The sequence below is a fragment of the Cynoglossus semilaevis genome, chromosome 14 (assembly GCF_000523025.1).
Source record: "Cynoglossus semilaevis isolate Cse_v1.0 chromosome 14, Cse_v1.0, whole genome shotgun sequence".
Taxonomy (NCBI): Eukaryota; Metazoa; Chordata; class Actinopteri; order Pleuronectiformes; family Cynoglossidae; genus Cynoglossus; species Cynoglossus semilaevis.
This window is the reverse complement of record NC_024320.1, coordinates 11,151,399-11,174,702: the sequence shown is the minus strand read 5'-3', so window position 1 is coordinate 11,174,702 and position 23,304 is coordinate 11,151,399. Positions and strand designations below refer to the sequence as shown.

General features: G+C 39.2%; 3 protein-coding genes across 12 annotated transcripts in view; all 3 read right to left on the bottom strand.

Annotated features, from left to right (window-relative positions):
- Window positions 1-9,393, bottom strand: part of LOC103389551 (microtubule-associated protein tau) — a 40,089-nt gene extending 30,696 nt beyond the window's left edge. For 2 of the 5 annotated variants that reach the window (XM_017038861.2, XM_025062369.1), the window contains exon 1: window positions 9,054-9,392. The gene's annotated coding sequence lies outside the window, so the exon portion shown is untranslated. Of the gene's footprint in view, window positions 1-9,053 lie in introns of all 5 variants that reach the window. The other 3 variants (XM_025062370.1, XM_025062372.1, XM_025062371.1) reach the window with 3 other exon arrangements.
- An 882-nt stretch (window positions 9,394-10,275) lies between these two features.
- mylz3 (myosin, light polypeptide 3, skeletal muscle) lies at window positions 10,276-13,708 on the bottom strand. The gene is given in 7 exon segments (XM_008325001.3): window positions 10,276-10,808; window positions 10,906-10,983; window positions 11,130-11,300; window positions 11,821-11,964; window positions 13,117-13,144; window positions 13,579-13,602; window positions 13,604-13,708. Coding segments are annotated over 7 exon segments (564 nt in total). The 5' UTR covers window positions 13,694-13,708; the 3' UTR covers window positions 10,276-10,779.
- Window positions 13,709-17,095: 3,387 nt separating this feature from the next.
- lancl1 (LanC antibiotic synthetase component C-like 1 (bacterial)) lies at window positions 17,096-22,613 on the bottom strand. 6 transcript variants are annotated; one of them, XM_008325004.3, is made up of 10 exons: window positions 22,524-22,613; window positions 22,048-22,170; window positions 21,850-21,967; window positions 21,266-21,476; window positions 21,035-21,182; window positions 20,730-20,876; window positions 19,690-19,872; window positions 19,355-19,531; window positions 18,253-18,325; window positions 17,096-17,723 (listed from the first exon to the last, which is right to left on the bottom strand). In XM_008325004.3, the coding sequence occupies exons 2-10, from the start codon at window positions 22,132-22,134 to the stop codon at window positions 17,647-17,649; spliced, it is 1,221 nt and encodes a 406-aa protein (XP_008323226.1). In that variant the 5' UTR covers window positions 22,135-22,170; window positions 22,524-22,613; the 3' UTR covers window positions 17,096-17,646. The 6 variants fall into 6 exon arrangements, with proteins under 6 accessions (XP_008323226.1, XP_016894559.1, XP_008323227.1 ...); XM_017039070.2 differs by having other exon boundaries at window positions 22,528-22,599; XM_008325005.2 differs by having other exon boundaries at window positions 22,048-22,177; window positions 22,524-22,597.
- Window positions 22,614-23,304: the final 691 nt, after the last annotated feature.

Genomic DNA, 23,304 nt, shown 5'->3' with positions numbered 1-23,304 from the left:
AGACATTTTAATAGTAGAATTATTTTGACTGTAAGCAGGCCACTCAAACGCACTTACTTTATATGTAAGAAGCAACGCGTCTGTTATTGATGCAAACTGCAGCCTGGCTTTTGATTTTGTGCATTGGAGGTGTGTTTTTCCCACCATGTGAATATGACGGTTTACAATAAAATTTTACAAATCCATGTGCATGAAAAATACTTTCTCTCTCGATGACCAGTCTCCTCTTATTTAACAATTTTCGTGTTTGTTAAAATAACATTTTGTAGGTCAAACAGAAAAGTGAAGTCAAGCTATTAAACTGCCAAAGTAGACTGTACTTTCAATGTGCTCCGATGGAAAGGAAACATGGTCTGAGCTGTATAAATAGCCGACCAGACTCAGTGGACATTAATAGGACAATGGAGCCATACATATATTTTCAGTGGACTTAAAAAAGATTGGTCTTTTTATTAAGCCTGAAAAACCGAGTCAGTTTTAGACACGTGGTGTGGTACTACATCACTATGTTACAGCAGGGTAGATAACACATATCTATAAACATAACAAAAAAGAAAAGAACATTTTCAGAAACAGTCTGTGACGGTCTGTTGCTACAACAAACGGTGCATTCAAGTTGCACAAGTGTCAGAATTTCCAATTAACTTCCACATTTAAGAAAAGGCATATGGAGCAAAAAATGTAAGAAAAACACCCGACACACATATAAAAATATAAAATACAAAAATATAAACAAAACTATGGGAATATCTCTCTCTGTGTGTGTATCTGTTTAAATTTTGTATAGTGGTCCTGCTGACAGCTTAGTCCTCCTGTTTAAAACTCCCATCTCAGACCCTGAGGCCAGTAGGTCTGGACATTATTATTTAATGTCCAAATGAGTGGGGTCAGGTTAAACATCTTATTTTTAATTCAATTTTATATTGTGCATTGTTGGAATGTGATAAATAAATATTTTCAGAATTTTGTCTTTGAATTATTCTTTGAAACATTGCCTTGATTTCAGTGAGGTTTAGTACACAGTCATAGTCAATACTACTACTTGGCAAAATAATTTCTGTGTATTGGATTCTGGTTTTTGGTCAAATTAAATATTTTATTTTCAGACACTGAAAAAATATAATCTGAAAAATGCTTTTTTTTCTCTGTGTTTTGGACGATAATATCTGTATTAAAACACACAAAATTATGTTTAGTGAAAAAAGAAGAAAATCTTTTTACACTACTGAAATTTCATGTCAAAAAAACAAACAAAAAAAAACATAATTGGCAGGGCAAGCATTAGCGGTAATAGTGGAAAGATTAATCGTTAGATTAATTATTTGTTTCAGGAAGCCCTGTTAGAGTAGATATAGACCAGAGTGCTGAAGGCCATTAATAAATAAGTTCCCGGAGATCAGTGGTGTTGACAGCAGTTGTATGAGTGATGATGTTATAGAGTGTTTAGTCAGCTGAAGCACAAATTGAACTGCTGTACAACAAAACACTGACGTTGTAACGTGCTGCCTCTCTCAGGAAACAGGGCTTTCATCTTGAGAAGCTCTAAGCAGGCTATTAGTGTAAGTGATACCACCATGCTGTGGTGAGGGAAAGGAAGACTAGATGGTTTGCAAGGGAGAGCCAGTGATATATGTAGTCCCAGAGCAGCAGCACAGGGAGGTGACTGGGGAGGGGTCTACTGTGAGGTTATCAGAGGCAGTCTTCATTAACAGAAGCACTGGAGTTATTAAGAGTAGGCAGCAGTAGGCAGGGTAAAATGTACTGAAACAAGGTTAGCGATGGCGCTGCATTAATGACTTCCTTTTTCCTGGGACAACTGCATCTCAGGACATGACTCTGATGACTTATGACCCATGTCAAATCAGATCATGTCCCACAATAAAACATGACAACATTATTGGTCGGTACTATCACCTGGAGACGCGATCACATAAAAATAATAAAATTCATAGTAAGCGACCAGGGGTCGTGGTCATAAACTGCAATGATTTAAGTCAACATTGTTAACATTTTATGGTGCAGTTGGTGGCTGAAGTGTGTCCTTTGTGCCGTTATCTCATTAAATGTGGATTATCACAGGATCTATCGCACTGAACTGGTTCCCAAAGGACTATAATTTGATGTAGACAGTGTTCAACACAACGCCACCACTGTCTTCTGCTGTTAATAACACACGTCAGTTGAATACATGCAACACCATCTATGGTCAGTAAGAGAACAATCTGAGACTGAAGAATGATCTAAAAGTAAAAATAAAAATATGTAAGGAAATGCTGTGTGGGCTATGGTTTGAAACTGCAGCTACATTTAGTTTCTATGGTAATGTAATGAGTCACATTTGCTTCGACTTCATTGGGATCCAGAATTAAGAAAAATAAGGAAGGAAGAATCAGGGACTGTGTTGGCAGAAATAAAACATTATTTTAAATATGTTATGATTTACATAAACAGTAAATTCAATTTATAAAGAACAGTTTGAGATTTGAGTCAACTGAGTAAACGGTTGCTTAAAGAAAGGCCTAAACCTTTAATTTATTATTACCGTGCAACCAGTCTTCCAGCACTGAAGGGGGAGCTGCTAATGAAAGAGTGACAACTACAACAGTCAATAGACCTAAAAAGGGCAGGGGGAGAAAATCAACACACAGCAACCACAACTGGTGATTATCCTCATAAAACATTGATCTGAGAATAATTTGTCAGAATGTAATGTAGTATTTACAGACGCTTGAATGAGTCCTTTGTTTTCCCCTCCTTTTTTTTAGAAATCACCACAGCAGATCTTCTGTCCCTGTTACTAATAATAAAAATAATTATTAGGTATTTATTAATGAACTGAAGTAAATCATACTAAACAGAAACAACATCAAGATAACCAGGTTCATGTATCTTCATCTCCAACTCCACACCTCTGTTGTTTTACTGTATATCTCATTCCAAGATGAACACAGGAAATAACCAGAAGTAACCACTGCAGATATTTAGCTGCTTTGAATTAGTGATTGAGAAAGAACATGTTTTTCTTTCTTTTCTATTTGTTCCAGCTTTTTTTCCTCTGATCTACACTGAGGAACTTTTATTTGCTGCTTCACAACACTGATTACCCCGTACTGGAGCTGTGACACCAACAGGGGCAACAACAACGCCATAAGAAGTTCCCATTCAAAACAAAGGCTGACAGGCGAACAGTAACAATTCTAAAGTTAGGTGTAAATCAGATCAGCTTTGTTTGATGGCTTAGAAACCGGCAGTAAGGACTGCCCACAATGCCACCACAGCAGTGATTAACTCATCTTTCTGGAAGATTCTCTAACTAGGAGGTGTGTGAGGGTCATAAGGGATATAAAAGTCTATTATGCTTTGGTCCATTGAACCTAAATAAAAGGACAAAAGTTCTTTGGGGGTGTTTTTGGATATGATCCCTCTGCAGCAAGGGACCCAGGGTAAAGTAAAGAAAGGTCATAGGAGACGGAGGAGGTTTTTACTAAATTGCTTTCAAAAGATGGCAATCAACCTGAGGGCATAAAGGAGGCACGGAGGGATTTTCTTGTTTCTCATTCTAGCCAGGACGTGGGCCAGCCCAGGATGCACCATGTGTAAGTGGAAAGCAGATGGCTGAGGATTAGCATCTGAATGTGGGCTTGCACATCCACAGGGGTTCCCTCTACTCCTGATCCCCCAAGGGAGATAGGTGAGATGAGGGAGAAAAAGACATGGGAACTATAATTGGCAGACTACAGCTCAGAAACAAAGATGATGAGGATAAAGGTGTCTGCACAGAGTCTACTTATTAACCTAAAATGTACTAATTAGTGGCTCTTGCTTGCATGTTGTGGTATATGTTTTTCATTTGTGTACACAGAGGGCCAAGGAGTGGCAAGTAAACTTTCAATGGCACAAAAAAGCATGCCTGGACTCAGACATGGGAGCAACAACAGAGATAACATCAGGACTATGTCAGCAGTGACACAGCTTCATTTGCTTCACCTTGGTTATGCAGGGTAAGACCTGTGGAGCAGATATACAACCTGTATCAGATACAGACAAGTCCATCATTAAGTTAAATGTATAAGAGACGGTAAAGCCTAGAGCATACGTGTAGACCTCAAGGCCCAGGGGCCAATTAAAATCAATCAAATCATAATCTAAAATTTGCAGAAACATGTATTGGTCTGTTATGGAGTAGTTACATCTATACCAGTGGTCCCCAACCTTTTTGTTCCAAGGACTGGTCAGGCAGTGCCACCTGTTACTACAGACCTGTACCAAGGTGCTGAGCATCAATACATTTCTGAATGACCTATTATTTTTAAATATTGCCAGATTATCTTTAAATAAAGTAAATGGATATGACTGGATTTTCTTTGAATGAAGTAAATCAGTAAAAATTAAGTACATTTTTTCACTGTATCACTGTTCGAGTGAAAATGAGTTTGACACCCTTGGTCTAGAAAGTTTTACACATTAATAAGCTGTTGCATAAATGACAAATAGCTGGTATGTAAATCAATCTTTCTCCTCAACCATCTGTTGATGCCTTGAAATTAAGCCAATAGGACCGCTTTTTTTTTTAACAAGATTTATAGTCTGTGATTTATTGAGGTGATGTGAGGTCAAATGTGTCTCACATCTCACCCGTAATGGTGGGATGTGAGACACATTTGGTCATTCCTCATTTGCACTGAACCTATTGAATTTTGTTCAAAAATAGTGGAACATTTTTAATCAACAAGAAGACTGGTAAGAAGAGGAAAGTAGACTAGAAAATAAAAGAATAAGAAAAAAATGCAAAAAGGTGCTTTTATTCTATTTTCTCATCTCTTGTCTGTATCTTGTTACTAAGGAGAGAGTAAGAGCCACACATAGTGTCTACACACTGGTACTCAAACGGGTCATTCCTTTGAGAGGGTAGTTTCCATGGGAGAGGTTGCCGTGGTGAGGGGGGCCCATGATGGTCCCACTGGGGGCTGCAGGAACAGTAGACACTTCAAAACAACTCAGTTAAAAGAAGGGACAGAATGAGAATACAGGAAGTGTTTGATTGAGGCCTGCAGCACTTTGACAAGGGATAATTCTGAAAGTCATTTTCTACAGTTTTTGAAGCATTTGAATTCAATATAACCCATATGCGTGTCTTGATGATGATTTTAAATGATTTTATCTATAGAGATAAAAGTCAGTGTTAGTGAGGACAACAACTAAAACATTAAATGGATGTCAAATGTTTAGGTCAAAAATGTCTTATAAATAGTCAAACTAACAATAAATAAATAAACCCCCTCAAATCCCATTGCTAAATGTAAGACAAACACATAACAATGAAGGCTGAAAACTACTTGCAAAAAACAGCCTGTTGTCTGAGAGCGGATGTTGGATGTGTTCGTTAGCCCTCATTCAGTGGTGGTCAACCTTCCTGGAAGCTGGCCAAGACTTTGGCTGCACACAGTCGGCTACTGTGTGTTTCTACAAGTGCAGTTGAAGGCGGACCTACAGGAGCAGGATGTACCATCCATGCATCTGTTTCTGCGCTTCACACACAGATTTACACAGTGGCTCCGTGTCACGTTCCTACATATTTGGGGGTTTCCGTGAACTCCCCTGAGCCTCTGACCAGCAGATGCAGAGAGACGGACACTACCAAGCATCATATACATGCACACAGTACTACAGTTAAGGTACTGTGTGTTCTGGCTTAGTTCTGGAGGCTCATAGGCCCTGAGAAGCAATCTTCATTGATTCCTTTGAGACCTATTTGAAACACATCTTACTCCAGTCTTTAAAGTTACAACACACATAAACACACAGGCTGGATATGGAGCCTCTCTGTCCCAACAATATATGGACTCCAATAATGAGGCTCTTTCAATGGTGCAGCACACTTTACCCAGTGTATTAGCCAATAACTGCCAGTTGCATGTTTGCAAGAAGGAAAAAGGAGAAAATAGTCTATCTGTTTAGTCGGAACATCTGGAACTCATAAAGGCTTTGCGCTGTACAGTTCAGCCACTACACTAGGCTAACAGAAGTCCCTGGCCATTTAAGGGGAAAGCTAAGGCTCATTAGCGGTTTCTTCCCACTGTTGGCCCCAGGTCAGAGTCCGAAAATGAGACCAACAGCATCAAATGTAACAACCCTCAGCTTCTGCTGCATCTACGATGGCTACGATTAGGTTTTAAAAATAGCCCTGGCATGAAAGCTAAACATTGCAAAGCAAAACACAGGACAGAACAGCAGCATGGTCTACCTTCTCAGCTTGTTTAATATAAGAACATTTATTAGAAATGTTTGGAAAGTATATATATATATATATATATGTTGTTTTGCAGTTAGCAAGCAAGCTAACTTTTCAGTTTTATCCACATAAATGGATACAATGGACACATTAAGATTTACATCTAACCTATCAGGAGAGCCTTAAACAGCATGCACTTCAAAACACTCTTACTGTACACCTGCACTTTATGGAGCTGTTGCATCTGCTGAAAGTGACTTGTCGTGGAATAAATGTTTGCTCTGTACTGGTTTCCGACACTCCTAACTTAACATATTTTTTGCTGCTCATCTGACACTATAAACCTAAAAACAAACCACAAGCATATTTGTTTTGCCGCCTCAAGTTTACTCTTGGCTATATTTCAATTAATATTTACTTGTTTAGCAAAACATATGTGAGCGCATGTACGTGGGCTGTTTGCTATTTGCAGTTTGTTGTGTGGACGCACATATCTGAGATTCCCACTTAGACACTGGCACCAAAAATGCACCTCTGTATGCTGAGACAAAAGGAGACATAGGACACCTGTGATGTTGAATGTACCACAAAGCTCTATCATTCGCATAGTGTCCTTTGCTGGTACTGAACAACATAAGCACTAATCTGCTTTTATAAATATCAAATGTCATCTAAATGTCACTGACAGAAATTTCTTAGATTAAATCTAGTAACTGATGTTTGGTTCCAATATTTTTAAAAAATCACTTTCCCATGAAGTACCAACGGCCACAATGTGGTGTCTTAATTTTCAGTGATGTACAAAGCGGTTCTGAGGTTACGGGATTTTGACGGGGCACCTAACCAGAACTGACATGGGGAAATATACTTTCCTTTCCCTGGAGGAGCACGGGGATGGATTGGGTTTCCTGTTGGTCAAAAAGTAGGAACATGACTAAATCTATGTTTCTCCTTCTCACAGAAACAATACTTACACAACATAATACCAACAAAGATTGCCAAGTTATTCCAAATATTCCATGAATGATTAGATTCAGAGAGAGTAAAAACCTAGGACAGATCTTATGTTTTCCAAAGCACTGTGCCAACCTCCATCAACCACTGTTTTTTTTTTTTTTTTTGGCACTGGGAGTTGTGGGTATAATTTCAGATTATTTAATTGTGTCTTAAAAACTGATGGTCTTGACTAGGGCCACTGAGTTCCATTAGTGGCATGTTGCTTCTATTGGAATGTCTTTAAACATTTAAGCAACAGATAAGATGAACTGAGAGACACTCATCAAACCTTCTGACTGTTGTAAAGATCAGGATTGTACTGACCTGATAAATATCACTCATATTGGGTTTACTTCATTTCCACATCTCCATATAAACCAGGACCAAATAATAATGATATTTTCTGAAATTGTACAAATACCTACACTTGCACAATATCTACACAACCCAAATGCTGCAAACCCTGAATCATACAAAAAAACAACAACAACTTTAAGCCCAAACTGAAATGAAAATGGACAATGGAGCTCCATTTTGATGTTGGGATCCGTGAATCATTCATCCATCTCATCTTTTATCAATGGTTCAGGCTGATGATAATGGTCCCACCCACAATTTGACTTCTGCCATTTTCATCTTTGATTCTTTCAGCTGCTGTTTTTTTAATCACCTTCTAGTTTTCCATGTAGATGTTCTGCACCACCCTAACATACTTCTCTGCCTCTCCCAATTTTCTCATCCAGTAGCACATTTCCTCCCTCAGCATTGTATCTCATCTTCTACAGATCCATAATGATGAGTTCATTAAACATTCTCTCTTTACTTAAACTGTATATGTCTGGAACCATTGCTAAAATATCAGCACAATCTGACTAATGTTGCCAACCATGTCTATCTCATTTTGATCACAGTTTACCTGCCTCCTAAAGGCTACTACCAACTGTCACTGAGATCAGAAGATTTCAAATTGTTTTATTACATACATGAACAGGCCTTCACATTTATGTTTGTGAAGCAACAGACTAAATGTGATGTCAATGGTTCATTGGTCAAAACAACCCCATTGCAAAATCTGTCCGGCTCCCAGTGAAACACATTGAAATGAAGCAGTTCTAAGGACATACATGGGCACAGCCCATGTATGTCAACATGTACTAAATGAAGTAGCTATGAGTAACACTGGTAATGCATAATTCCTTTTTACAATTCGCTGGTGCAAGGTGGAAACGCCTGCAAGGGCAACTGGGCTGTGACAGACAAAATGCAAACTGGGATACTCCCATATTCCCGACGCTGTATGTCCCTAAAATGAAACATCCGACAGATTTTATGCACAAAACACACCTAAAATGGGCAGCATGTCATTTTTACCGATGGAATTCAGCGTTTTTACTCGGCCGGGGTGACTCTGTTGCATTGCAGTAGGTTGCTGTGTGTTGAGCAGTGCCGGTTTCAGCACCATGCAGGCGTGGACCAGAACAAAAGGCGCAGGATGCAGCAGAAACAGCAGCAGAGGCAGAAGCAGCCAACACAGCGTCAGACAGCGCAGATTTTACAAATTTTTTTTATCAGCGTGCACATACTGTATGTTATTACACAATATAAAGCTAAAATTCTAATAACACTTCCGTGGAAAGACGACGTTAATTTGAAAAGCACACATGACTACCCATCACTCTATGCAGGCGACAGTTGAGGTTTAACGGGCATCAACGTTTAAATTTGAATATGAGTTTCGGCAGGAACTTTGTTGCAATGTTCGCGTAAAGAGCGCATTTCCACATCTGAATGGAAAACGACAGAACAGATGCTCATGATATCTTACCTGGAGGTTGAGGCTGCCGAGGGCCAGTAATACCCCTGTGCGTCTGTGTGAGTGTGAGATTGTGAGTGAGTGTGTGTGTATGTGAAGACAGTCTTGGTGACACTAAATGCGGTATGGTCCCTCCCATAGCCACTTGAGTTACCGTAAAGGCTACAGTGTCTGCGCAACAGAATTATACGGCTGCCATCTGCGTCACCTAATTGACTGCCCCAGTTCTGGGTAGAATTTAAATTCACTCAGAGAAATACTTATGTGAAATCAAGTCCTGTTTAATCCCAATTTACAAAAATGTAATGTGGATGTAGTGTAAAAGTGAATTAAATATATCTAAAATAAGTCCTATTTATTTCAATGTTAAGTAAAATCAGAAGGTTTACAACGTTCTGATGTTTGTGGCCATTTTGTGGTTACTATCTGTCGTTTGTTTTACTTTTAACCTCAACAATAGTGAGCTGAATGGACAGAACAGAACATATGAATATTTACTGTCATCTAGTGGTACTGATTATGTAATGCATGAAAGAAAAAAATACGCTTCATTTCTTTTATATACAATTCACATATATACAAATGCATGGGTGTCTCTAAGACCGTAAAGTAATCATTACAGACGGTCTACACATTTTTATATATATTATACACATATTATAAAAATACCAACTTAGCCCAAGTCTACACAGCCCCTAAAGGAAGAATTTATACTAAACTATTAAAATAGTACTAAGGTTTGTACGGTATATTCATATTTTCTCTGAGAATGTGATGAAATATAATTATCTTCTTGTTTAATTTGTTTGTTTCTAAGTTAAAATTGAAGAAGGTTCACACATACATAATTAGCCATCTGCCGCCATCTAGTGGGCGGGTTTTTCATTGTGCCGCTTGTCACTGTCTCATACTTGAAAAATGACAAATTATTTGCAGTATAAACATATAATAATAATTAGACCCGTTAAGTGAAATCTGATAATATTTCCATTCATTGCTCTGGGAGTCAAAGATCCGTTCTATGGGAAAGAAAGCTATATGTTAGCTCAGTATTACCTAAAAGACATATTTTTCAGGGTAAAAAAAGTTATTTTCTGTGACGTCATTTTTTAACGACAATTGGGAGAATAATTAAATACATTTAAATGTGGCTGTTTTTTACAGGCTACGTGCTTAGGTTTCGATATGACTTGAAAGAATGTGAGGTCAATGAAGGATCAAGAATCAACCCAGATGGGATGTACGTTGGAAAAGTTTATTCTGACATGAACAGTGAGAAAATAACTAAAACTTTTCAGGGAGGGGGAGACTTTTGGCGGTCAATCCACGACCATCCTCCAGCACCTTTGGCATTGCTGGGCCAGTGTTAGCGAGACTGAATGAGGTGGCGGTGGGAAGGGAGGGATCTACCCTCACTTGATGAGTGGTCACCCCTTCTCCCCCGTTTCCTCACCCCATGTGGAGAGTGGAGACGCGCCCCGGGGGGGAGTAGAGGCCGAGTGGTGTGGGTCTACAATGGAGAGATGACGCCGATGTCCGGAGAGAGAGAGGAGGAGGACGGTCTGAGACGTAGTTTACAGAAAAACAAAATAAACAACAAGTGGGGCTCGCTTCAACATCCCTTGTACATAGTCCTTGTCTTTCCTTGTTGGTCTTTGAAACAGTGTCGATGTCCTGAACACTGCTGGGCTCTCTGTAGACGAGCTACAGTTGGTTCAGCACTCCTACTGCCGGCCTCTTACACAGACATGATGTGCTTGACGAAAGCTGGGGGTGGGACAGACACGTGTGTTTTTAGTCTCATAACCGTCTGCACATACGAAATGTGGACAAAGAGGACAGAGGACATGACGTGTGGACGTACCCTCATAGTGCACACTGCCGTTCTCGTCCTCCTGGCCTGCCATAAGGGCATCAATCTCCTGCTCGTTCATCTTCTCTCCTGCAGTTGCACGAGGATCCGTGTCAGCACAGGTGGCGGCAGAGTGTCGGTTTCACATTCTGTTCATGCTAAGAAATCTATATCTGTGTGCTTGCGTGTCTGCCTATATTTGGAGAGGCACCGAGGGAAGGTGACTTGAGACTCACCCAGAGTGGACAGCACGATGCGCAGCTCAGCGCCCATGACTGTGCCGTTGCCTTCCTTGTCAAAGACACGCAGACCCTCAACGTAGTCGTCGTAGGTACCTTTGGGCAGGGTGTCGACCTGCTTCAGCATGGGCAGGAAAGCCTCGAAGTTGACCCTCTTGTTGGCCATGTCTGTGGGTCCACAAAGATGACAAGATAGGCATTGTACCAGACAAACAGGAAATGACCACATTTCGTCGCCTGCGCTATTTATTTTATTTTTTTCTAATTTCTCTCCCTAAGATTTATCATTAGAGCCCATAACCCTCTGGGACACATATATATATATATATGAAATTAAATATTGGATCATTGTGATGCTATTTTTACAAGAGCATCAGTTGATCAAATATCTAATTTATGACCAACAAAATGAAAAAAATAACATTTGTTTTAACACACTTAAATTCCAGTTGATTTGTGTAAATTATTTCATCACCCTAAATTATCAAATTTACTGCAAATCTAATTAGATTTTTTTATTATATAGGGTAATATTAATTGGCCAATGTGCAATGCCTTTAAACTCCACTAGATGGACTGTACAGTTTGTTAACCACGTACAGTATATGGTACTAAATCATTCATTATCCCAAATCTTTGATAACTGTGTTGAGTACTCTGAGTTCTGAACAGTTGGTGGCGCCCTTACCCTCGGCGCTGGGGTTGCCCAGGATTTTGTTGACGTCCTTGTTGGTGGGGTTCTGGCCCAGGGCGCGCATGATGTCGGCAATCTGGTTGTAGGCCACCTGGCTGTCACCAATTCTGTCAAAGAGACCAAAAGCCTCCTTGAAGTCTGGTCAGGAGAAGAGAAGCAGGAGATAAGATTTAAGATTCAAACCATTGACAACAGTGAAATGACAGCCTGTTTTTCAGCACGGTGCTCATTAGCTTCGTTACATTACACAATTAAGTCCATAATTGCATCTGCGTTTTTCTATTCTGATGTTGCTATTTTAGCCATGGCAGCTACAGTATGTGATGTCACACTGCTGAGTGATCAAAGTGAAGTGACGGCCACACCCTTCTGTCATTGTTCAGATGTAATTTAAGTGACAGCTGCAGCTAAGCACATAAGAAGAAGAAGGTTCATGTCTTTAACTGGGGTTTTGACACTCCTGCCAGGGGGCGCCAACGCTCAGCGACCCTTTCCTTTTTGCCAGATTAATGCTCTCCTTTGATTTCTGAAAAGGAACAGCGACAGTGGGAACAGCTGTACCGACTGTCCACCCCCACTCCCACTCCCACTCCATTCCTGACCCGTTGGTTCCAATTGGGTAACATTTCTGGTCGGCATCAGGGGCAAACTGATATACCCTAGTGGTTTGACCCAGGCCATATACAGACATGCGCCCCTCCCCCTTCCACATAAGAATGCTGACCGTGGTGTAATCAACACCTCGTCTTACACGCACTGTCCACTGCTAAAGCTGGACCTGGTATTAGTGTCTCAGAATGTACAGGAGACGCAGTTTTTTCATTGAAATAGCTACACATCAGTCATATCTACACTAAACAAACCCCCTCCCCCTAAAAATTTATTTTTTCAAGAATATAAATTGTCTACGTTATTACAAGTACCGAGCACCACTAGGATGTCCTGTTCATTTGGTACCCTCACCCCTCGACTCCCCCCACCTGTGTCTTAAACCTTGGCTAAGGGTTAGCACCTCTGCTGTGTTAGTGCCACGGGGCCAGAAACACGCTGGCCTATCTTAGAATAGACATAAGTCAGATCCATCATGACAACTGGACAAGTCCCTGGAATGTCTCGCTCTTGTATTGCACATGAAAGACCTCCATTTTCATTTATTTATTTTTTTAAATTGTTACCACCAATGTGGTCTAAGTGCACCCATCCCAGCAGCCTGTTTTTGGTCAAATCAGTATGAATTTCTAATCTTTGTGGTAAAGCTAAGAAGTTTGTGTGGTCTTTTTCTGAACTTACCCTCAATCTGGTCCGCTGAAAAGTCACCCTGTCACACAAAAGGGAAAAGTCGCACACAAACAAACAAACAGACACAAACATACATAACACAAAAAAATAGAAAACAAAGCATTTGTGAGTACACAGACTGAGTATGTTTAATAACATTAGTTAATTATTTAACAAATAATAAATGGGCCTTAACGTGGTCATGATTATGGCCAGTGGTCCAGGAACCAAAGTACGAGATTTCTTGCACAATTAATCTAGTCAAACTCTATTTTCTTTTTAAAAAAAAAGCATATTATTTAAAAAATGCCAGTCTCCAAGATTTTGGGCTTATTTTGGAAAGGTTGCATCCAAGCTCATGCCAGGAAAATTATAATCACCACTGGTTGGATAAAAGTAAGTAAAAGACAAAAAAAAATAGAACTCCATCGGCACCAGTCTACAAATATGTCCACAGCACAACTTTGTACACACCATTTTGGAGAGTAGGAGCTGCAGGGAGCGGAAAGAAAGGAGATGAGAAGCTGAAGTCCCAAGACAGAGTGGTCCTGAGCCATGCTCCTAGCCCCCTCTTATTTATCCCAGGCATGTGATGTCATGTATGGTAATGAGGGAGATCAGATGACACGTTGGAACATCTTTAACTTTCTTAGGGCAAACGGAAAGGAGAGCTGCGTGTCCGTGAAGCAGTGGGAGTCAGCCTTTAGAAGGGGACAGGGTTATTTTTAGCAGCTCAAAAGAAGTGTGTCAAGATCGACGCCTGCATCTGAGACTTTTCAAACTGACTTAAAATGATATATTTACAGTAGAAAAAAATGTCCCTGTTTTCATTTCTCATAAAAAAGAAAGTTGCTAGACGATTTTTTTGCAGGAGTAAAGCCACAGAACCACTGAGAGTCCCAGCTCAGAAGGTTCCGGAGGCCCACGGAGCTCATTTACAAGGTAGTATTTTTAAACCTCATGACCCTGCTCCTCCTCTTATGGTTAAATAAGAGCAGAGAAAAAACACCTCAAATGTTACTTCTGTTTAGGTAACATTTTTTAAATAAGGTATAGGTGACCTATACATTATTTAATTTTCTACATTTATAGGAACGAGTTAACGGATTTTACACCAACTCTGTTCAGTCAGAGAAACTGTCACGAGCAGGTTATGCAATGAAAACTTTGTAGAACAGATAACTGAGAAAGCTGAATAATTACTAATAAATATGATGGGGAAATGTATTTAACAGTTTAGATTTTATTTAGATTATTATTTTATACAGTTTCAACTTAAAATATTAAAACAATTCTTAGGTTAAGCAAAATAAGCTGAGATTCAGAATGTGTGCCAACACAGTCAAGGTCAAAACCTTTAACCTGGAAATGAAGTTGAGGCTCATCGTTCAGATAAGTTCACTGGTGGATACAGTGGTTGGATTTCTGTCTGGTAACAAAAGGTTAATGTTCTTTAGGGCCTTCATTATGGCTCCCAAGTGTAAGTCAGACTCTTCTGATGTTTTTATGTCCTAGATTATGATGTTACCACTGTGTTAGCGTCGGTGAGTGACAATGGTACTGATGTACAGTATGTGAGTTCTGACTTTGAGAGAAGTGAAAATGTTGCACTGTAGGAACGGAATAAGTCAAGGACCCCCTGTATATATATATATATATATATATCCAATATAGAGAGAGCTGGCATAATTATCTATGGAGTATAGAAGAGTGTCAGTCATAATTAATAAAGTGTATAATTAGCTTTATTATTATCCATCCACACGCCATCATCTCTGCCATTCATGCACTTTATGTCATTTCCCATTACTGGTTATGAGCAGACCACTGTGCGTTTTGCATGTGAATGAGCCCAGATTAATTACGCAGAACACTCCTGCTGTGAGCATTTGACTTTTTGATGTCACATTTTACAGCTTGCACATGTTTTAATCAGTGCATCCATTCTGATAATGGTGTGTTTTACTGCAGTGGAGATGCAGCCTCCATGATGAATAACTGGCCAATTCATATTCTGGAACTATTTGGGAATTTTGACATAGTCCTTGTCATCTTGGCATGAAATGTTGATGAAGTTTTTGTTTTCAAACAGATGAATACAAATATATGAGATCAAAATACTTAATGCAAAAATCTATTTCCAAGTTACTGCAAAAAATACTGCCTGTGGCTCCTTTCCATCTGGCCCCTGATTATAGATGGGAAAAAAAAACTTTTTTTATTTTTTCGAATTATTTTAGTGATTTAACTGTTCATTTAGGAATGACAAAAACTGTTTTTTCTACTGAATTTCTGATTCTTTCAATAGTATTGAGATTTCTATCAATGAATGGTATGAGAATGATAGAATTAAAGATTTTTCCCCTCTATTTGAAATAAAATAATCTAAGCTTTTAAATAAAGTTCACAATCACTGTAAAAGGCCTGTTTTTGCTTGAAGGCATACCAGTATAAAAGAGAAAACGTAACAGATCAAAGTCCTGGAGTGACTTGATTGGATAATAAGTTTTGAGTTTTTGTTTCCCGACCTTACATTAAACAATTCCCACGATGCACCACCAAAAAAAAATGTGACAAAAGTATACAGTATGTTTTGAAATACAATGATCTTTGATGAAGTTTGAATTCACTTACTTTACTAAACCTGGGTTTAGTTGCACACAACACTGGTGTGTTTGCAGGGACTGAAGAAAGACACAAACACGAAGTCCCTCCTAATTCATTCTGGGTTTCTGCATATTTCATTGTTCTGCCTGTTACGATAACACAGAAAAATCCAAACAGGTTCATTTTCAGTGAAGTAATACTTTTTACAGTAGATCATTTAATTGAAACATGACTTACCACAGCACACCTGGTGACCTCTCTTAACTATCTTTCTATACTAATAGACATTTAAAATATATATATATTTAAATTTTAGGGTTGTCTTTATCTGATACTAATATCTTTGGTGTGAAACCAAGCTAAAATAAAAAATGTGTAAACAGAGTACATAATATTTCATAGCTGGTTTTTCATCCTGTATATATAACAAAGTCAAAGTTATTGTTTTCATATACTACAATGATAAATGTCCAGTGTCTAATAAAAACTTTATATGTTTAAATTCTAGGAATAGATGGCTTTGAGAATTTCAAAAAAATGTTCAGTTTAAAACCAAAAGACCTCCATCTCTATATGTGAGGAACCTTCCAGAATGTCACTACTGTGACCTTGTTGTCAAAATACATTTTTTTAGACATTGGGTTCTAACATTGTTGCAGTGACACCAAACAATGTCTGCTGAAAAAATAAGAATACTGATATTAATAATTTTAGATTCTACTGTCACAGATTCAACTTTATTCATTTTGACTTCATAACTACTACGTGTAGTGAAACATGACTGAGGGTCAGTGTCGGTGTAAAGTGGATTAGATAAATCCTCCAGAGTGTGAAGCTGTGAGTCTACGACAGCTCCCTCTTATCAGCAGGCTTGTCGTACAGAAATGTCTGCTGCTGTTAAAACTTTTGCAGGAGTAAGTGAAGATGTGTGACGGGGGCCACACCCCAAGGACAGATGAACACTATTTATACGCCTGCTCCTGCTTGGAAGGTGTTCGGTTTCTCGAGGGGAGGGAGGTAAAAAAAAAAAGAGCCATTCCGTTCTCCTCCTCAAGGCTTCCGTGCTTACCTCCACCCACAGGCCCATTCCCCATGGGACGGCCCGTGAGGGTGGTGGTCATAAAGAGGGAGGGGGGACCTTAAAAAAGTGCAGTGGCATTGTGTCGCCTGCATGGTTTTTTTTTTAAGTCGTCCTTAAATAAGCCTTATTTGGAATACAGGCTGGACCAGTTGAGGTAAAAGTTCCCACAGAGGAAGAAACAGAGGATCTTGGACATTTAAAACCAAATCATACTCACCAGAAGTATAGGACTCCCCACTGAAAATAAAGATTTCAACACAGTCAGCATTGAATTTGACATTGAAAAACTGTTTGGAGACCGACTGGATTTATTGAGTCACTGTACTTTATTTGATGAGTAGATTTAAGTTATTAAGCATATTTAGTTGCAAAGTTTTTTTTCTCACTGCTGCCCCCCTTTGACACAACACCAAAAGACAGAAATTTGCTCAGACAGTTTAGTGCAAGTAATATAGTGCTAATGTTTAAAAAACTTAACATCAAAAAAAGAAAGAATGTTTGAAATATTAAACAAAAGCATTTGGAAACTAACGAAAACATTGTTTTATAAAGCCTTAAAAAAAATCCCATCTTACTCATTACAGAATACAAGTGCTATTTCTTTTCTATAGAGCCCAAAACAATCACAAGCAGCACACACGGCACATCTCTTCAATAGCACGTCAAAGCTTACAACGTGGTGAAGAGCAGGCAGAAACATGGCACAAATGTCGGGAGCACGACTCAACGTCGAGCTCCGGTGTAACTTTTTCAGGTCCTTGGAGATTAGTTTACTGAGACAGATGATGAGACATCAGAGAGAGCAGCAACATGAATCTTCTCACTTGTCATATTGCAGCAAGGTGGAGAACATATTACACCTCAAAAGCTGGAAACCTGGCCTTCGCAGGCTGCAGAATGTCGACCAGGAAATAGATGGTGCCAGCCATGCCTGCAAACAGGAAGTTTTCTGGTGAATACATTTCAATGGCAAGATTTCTGTGCATTCTTATGGTTTTCGACCCTAAATTCAAGCCTGTGAGACTCTGCTCATTGGACTGATTTCTTTTCTCTCTATATTAAGTCACCTTTGAAATACAATGTGAATCTTTAGTGAAATTTTAAAGCAAATTTTACAATTATTTAACTATTAGTGGCTGATATTTTCCCTTATTTTATTTTAGCTCACTTTTATTTATTTTACCATATCTTTAGTAATTTGAAGCTAAATTTTTCTTCATGTGTCTACAGTCAAAACACCCGACATTGTCATCACAAAGAAACACATATGTCTAAAACTTCTGCATATTTTCTTAAGTAATAAGTTATTCGATTAGAATCTAGTACATTTAAAGTATGTAATATAATCACCTTCAGTGTCGACTTGGCTCTACCTCTCAGTGACCTTATGCTGCCAAAATATACGTTACTTCATACTGTTAGCTGTACATTTCCCCCTTAAATAAACAACCGGGTTTTACCTTCGAAAAGGGAGAACGGGGTGTCAGGTGTTCGGCATCCGTGTCTGCCATAGTTCATACACCAGTCAGCAAACTGAGGAGACAGTTCAGAGAGACGGGGAGAGAGTGATAACAACATTACTCTTGTGTCACAACAACAACAGAGCGCTGTTGCTGAAATGAGACTGGCGAGCAATGTCAACAACTGCTTAAACGTGTGATCTTCTCCTGTGAAATGTGAGATGCCTGAATATCAGATTATGACCAGAATGTCACTCAGTTCCACAAGTGAGCTCAGGGCCAGACACAGACAAAATCTATATCCATCTACTGTGAGTAGTTTCATATTAATAAACGTAGGTGTAGGAGCCGGTCCACCTGGAATGCATCCAAAGATAGTGCGTTGCTGACTGACTAGGCCTTTCAGCATTAGCCGCCGTTGTTAGAAATGTATAGTCGTCTCTGTCTGACACATGCTTCACTGTCTGAACTGATTATAACTCTCTGTATCTCAACATCAACCGTTTACTAGTTTGGTTTTTTTTGTCTGAGACACGTGCAAGACGACTAGAAACAAAAGCTTTAGTAGAGTAAAACACTGCCACCTAGTGGCTCACGTTGTACAGTACAACCCATAAGGCTTGACATTAAGTTATTAATTTAACACCCTTCACATGAAGTGACTTTCCTTGTCCAAGGGCCATAAAGGCAGCACTGTTGTGTAGCCCACTTGACATAGCCAGTTCTACTAGAGTAAGTAGATAGCTTAACTTAGTAGATCTCCTGAGCTAACTCTGGTTCAATGTTAAGATTTTATTTTGATTTTTCTTGCTCGATTAGCTAGGTTGCCTTAAAGCCGGCGGGCTAATTATAGCTAACCTTGTTAACTAACTAACCTAATGTTCGATTACCACTTGTTAACTTAAGTTCTCTGGGATATTTTTAATAAGCCTATCTGAATGCTAAAGGCCCATGTTTCTGAAAAAAAAAACCCAAAAACAAACAAAAAAAACCACCAAGATTTTATTGTATTGTTTTATTTTTAAATATTAAATAAATCCCAAGTTCCTTTATTAGTAGCTTAATCACTAGAAACAAAGATAATAAAAAAACTTGATCTTACCATACAGGCTCTGTAAAGGTGCTTGGGATCCTGTGTTAGCCGGTAGAGAGCCAGGAAAACGTAGGCGTTACCTGCGGCACCATGACACAAACCATAGCCCTTCCTCAGCAGACCCCAGTGCCAGACCACTTCACCACACTGCAGTGCATACTCCAGGTAGTGAGGATCCCCAAAAATCTAGATGTGGTAAAAATGTAGACCAGTCACTGAAGGCATCAACGTGGCATCTATTAGTTATACTGTTTGACCACAGGATGGTGCTGTGACTCTTTAAAAAAACAACTTTTATGGTCAGAGCAGATTCTAGAAGTGTTTTATTATGAGTCAGTATTCACCTTGTGTGCCTGCAGAAGCATGTAGATGACGCCTGGTGATCCATGGCACCAGTGGACCAGCAGGTCTCGCTCGTCACCGATGCAGGCAGGGTAGTTTCCTGTAGGGAACTTAAGTCGGCAGACGTAATCCACGCTAGGTTTCACCAGCCGGAGGACATTTTCTTCACTGCACACAAAGCCCGGCTGCATGAGAGAGAAACAAGCCACAAAGGTTGCCATCAGCTTCATGAATGTATCATTAAAGGTGTACCTCCAATATTACTCACTCACTCACTAACCCATAGAAACCATACTGAATAGTAATTCATTGTCCCCCTTAGTTTTTTTCTTAGGTCCAAAGTGACGTGAACACAATTTTTGCTTGGCAGACATTAGTCACCCATCTTACTTTTTTTCCTTAAAAGCCCTGTAGACTAGTGGTAACAGGGCTGAGGAGACAATCATCTGTGTCTGCTATTTTTGGCCGGTGTGCCCTAGAATGGCAGAGAGCTATGAGGTATCTGTAAAAATGTACATTTTATCACAATAACCCATTCTTATGCATTAAATCTAATATTATTATTTAAAAAGAAATTCTTATTTATGGTGGAAGAGTTCTGACTACATTGCATTATTAGGTCAAAATATCAACTGTGTACAAGTACTAGATGGCACAACCTGCAGGCATCAGACATTAAAAAATAAATGATTCACTTTCTTTATCTGTTGGCATCAATATAATATTAGGATGGTAAACTCTGAAATATGTCTTAAAAAGTAAAATGGTTTTACTAATAATCTCTTATTTGTCCCACAATGGGTGAATTCACAGTGAGTCTAAGCAGGACAGGCCACCCGGGGAGGCACTATTAGGTATGCAGGTCTCTGGGAATCGAACACAGTAACACCCAACTACACTAAGGAACCACACTTGATCACCTGAAAAGTATTTACTGACAATTATAATAATATTGAATATAAATGAAGCAACTAAAAATGAAATTACCGTACTGGTAAAGACGCGTAAGTTGATTTTAATCTTAATCAGTGTCCTTGTGTACCTGCATCAGGTAGTAATAGATGCCTGCCAGGCCATGGGCGGCGCCAACATAATGCTCCTGGTACCACTCGTACATCAGAGGGCTTTGGTTCTGAATCCTGAACTTCCTGCTCTGGTGCTCCCCTGACACCAGCACAGCCTCGCTGATCTGAGGACATAAAAATAAACACGTCACAGGTAAACAAAAACAATTCAAATTCGTCTGAGTGCTACAAATCAGTGAGGGATGTGTGTAAACAGAGCAAATTGGGGACAAGATCGTCCCAGGAGAAACCTAATAATAAAGTTCTCCCAGTTTTAACCCACCTGTTGAATGTACTGCAGTGGGATTTTGTCTTGCCCCAGCTGCTGGTTGATAAAGATGAGAGAGTAGAGGTAGCCCATACGGCCATACAGCAGCTCATCTGGCAGCTCGCCTGATCCCTTCACCACCCGCTGGTAGTCCTGCAGCAGTCTGTCAAGAAAGAAAGAAAATAAGTGAAATTATAAGTAAAGTATTCTGTGTTCTAAAAAAAAAAAAATTCCCTTTACAACTACCTGTTGATGCACTCATCACACTCTTGCACCCTCTGCATGCGATAGTATACGACAGCAGCCACAGCCAGTGGTCCTGAGTCACCACAAAGGAACGTGACATCATGGCGTCTGGTTAGGCATTGGAGGCTGCGGCTGACGTACTCATTAGCTCTGAGGAGAAAGGCTTCCTCTCTGAACACACTGTGGAGGTGCAGGTAGAGTAGAGCAATGCCTTGAAACAAACAGAAGGTCAAAAAAGAACTGTTTATCATGTTAAAGTTACACTGCTCTGGACAAAAGTCAGGTAATGCAAGGACTGTAACCTTTGCATCTTAAAATCAGTTTGATATTCACAAATATTTCAAAAAGGTGTTCTAGTCCTGACCATACTGCAATAGGAAGCCACCATTTACCTTGATGGACACATAAAATACCTACTATACTATTTTATACTGTATATATGTATGTATATGTATGAAGCAAAATTAAAAGCCTTTAATTCATAACACTGCTAGAGTTTTAATATAATCACATCTGTGCAGTTTCTTTCCACAAAGAACCTTAACATTTTGTTTAAATTACAGATGTTTAACAACTGTACATACCTGCCCAGCCTGTGTAACTGGTGCAATTTCTGGGATCTGCTGACTTCAGTCCCTCTTCCATGATGGCTAAAAGCTCCTTGATCTTGATACTCAGCCTCTGGGCAAACTCTGATGTGAGCTGAAGGTGAAGAAAATTTAAAAACAATTTTGGTAAATTCTATCTCTCCTACACATACATATCCATATACTGTAAATTACCTTCCCGTGAGAATCAAACAGGCCATATGTGGCCGCAGGGCTCCCATCGTAGTCTCGATATGGGTTCTTCAAAGCTCTTGTGTCCATTTTCACAGCCGAGATGCGACAGTTGAGCTGTAAAATCTGGATCCATTTTTTTTAATGAGAAAAGGTGGGTGAAATAGCATTAATCTGTAGATGAGGACACGAAGCACACAAAACAAGAGAGACAAGAGTTAAATTGAAATCGCTAAAAATAAAGCGACATTAATTTAATAACACGCAAAATAAAAGTGATATTTGGGATACACACCCACTCTCACACACGTAAACTGGAGCAACGTTCTATTAGCTTAGCTTCACCGCTAAAACGAACGGTAAACGAGCGGACATGCACTCTACACGACATTTGATATTAATTCGATTGTCATTAGCGTTTTGCTTTTTATGTACACGACAAAAGACTTTAAAATTTTCGAAATTACAGGCTAATCTACCTACGACTGTAACTCCTGCAAACACTGCACCGTTGTTGTCGTCGTAGCTTCTCTGTCTGGAATTTGCTAGGCTATACCGGTGCTGCCACCTGTACTTGTGGAGGCAATACTGCAGGTTACACAATATTATACGATGGTAAATAACTTTTTTTATAGAGGCCAAATGTACGGTACTTTTGACATGTACGAGAACCAAAAATAAGTTTTACCACCATCATCATTGAATCTAAAAATGTGCTTTTTCCTTAGGTTATTATAGTTTTATTATAGTTCCTTGCAGGACCTGGAGCTAAGCTGGAGCAGAGTTTGACAAAAAGTTGTAGCTAAAGAACTAGAGCTTCATCACTCTTCTTAGCTTGTGTACTATTGACCAGTGTTTGTGGAGGTCTTAGGGATCTCTGTAATGATATTCAGTACATCTTTGTATTATATAGTAGACTGAGTTACAGGATTAGATGTCTATAAAAGAAAAAAAAAATGTACCAGTGCACTTACTCACTAAACAGAAAAAAGAAACGGCTAAGTGACCAGCTAAATGAGGACATAAAAATAAACACGTCACAGGTAAACAAACAGCCAAATGACCAATGTTAACATATAAGAATACAAAAAAAAAAAAAGAATACTGCAAATTGAACTTTTATCCAACCAAGTTGTCCAAATCAAAAATATTTACTGTGTCTATGTGTTTGCTCTTTTTTGATGAGTTTTGCAACCTTGTACCACAAACTGCATTTTAAGCGATCCAAATCTGCTGCAGTCATCACTGTCACTCATATGA

What these genes read in the sequence shown, in the direction of transcription:
- lancl1 (XM_008325004.3), bottom strand. Translation starts at nt 22,134, where the DNA reads ATGGACACAAGAGCTTTGAAGAACCCATATCGAGACTACGATGGGAGC. An exon ending in TGTTTGATTCTCACGGGAAG is followed by an intron (nt 21,968 to 22,047) that starts GTAATTTACAGT and finishes CTTCACCTTCAG; the next exon opens with CTCACATCAGAGTTTGCCCA. An exon ending in TGCTTCTGCAGGCACACAAG is followed by an intron (nt 19,532 to 19,689) that starts GTGAATACTGAC and finishes TACCACATCTAG; the next exon opens with ATTTTTGGGGATCCTCACTA.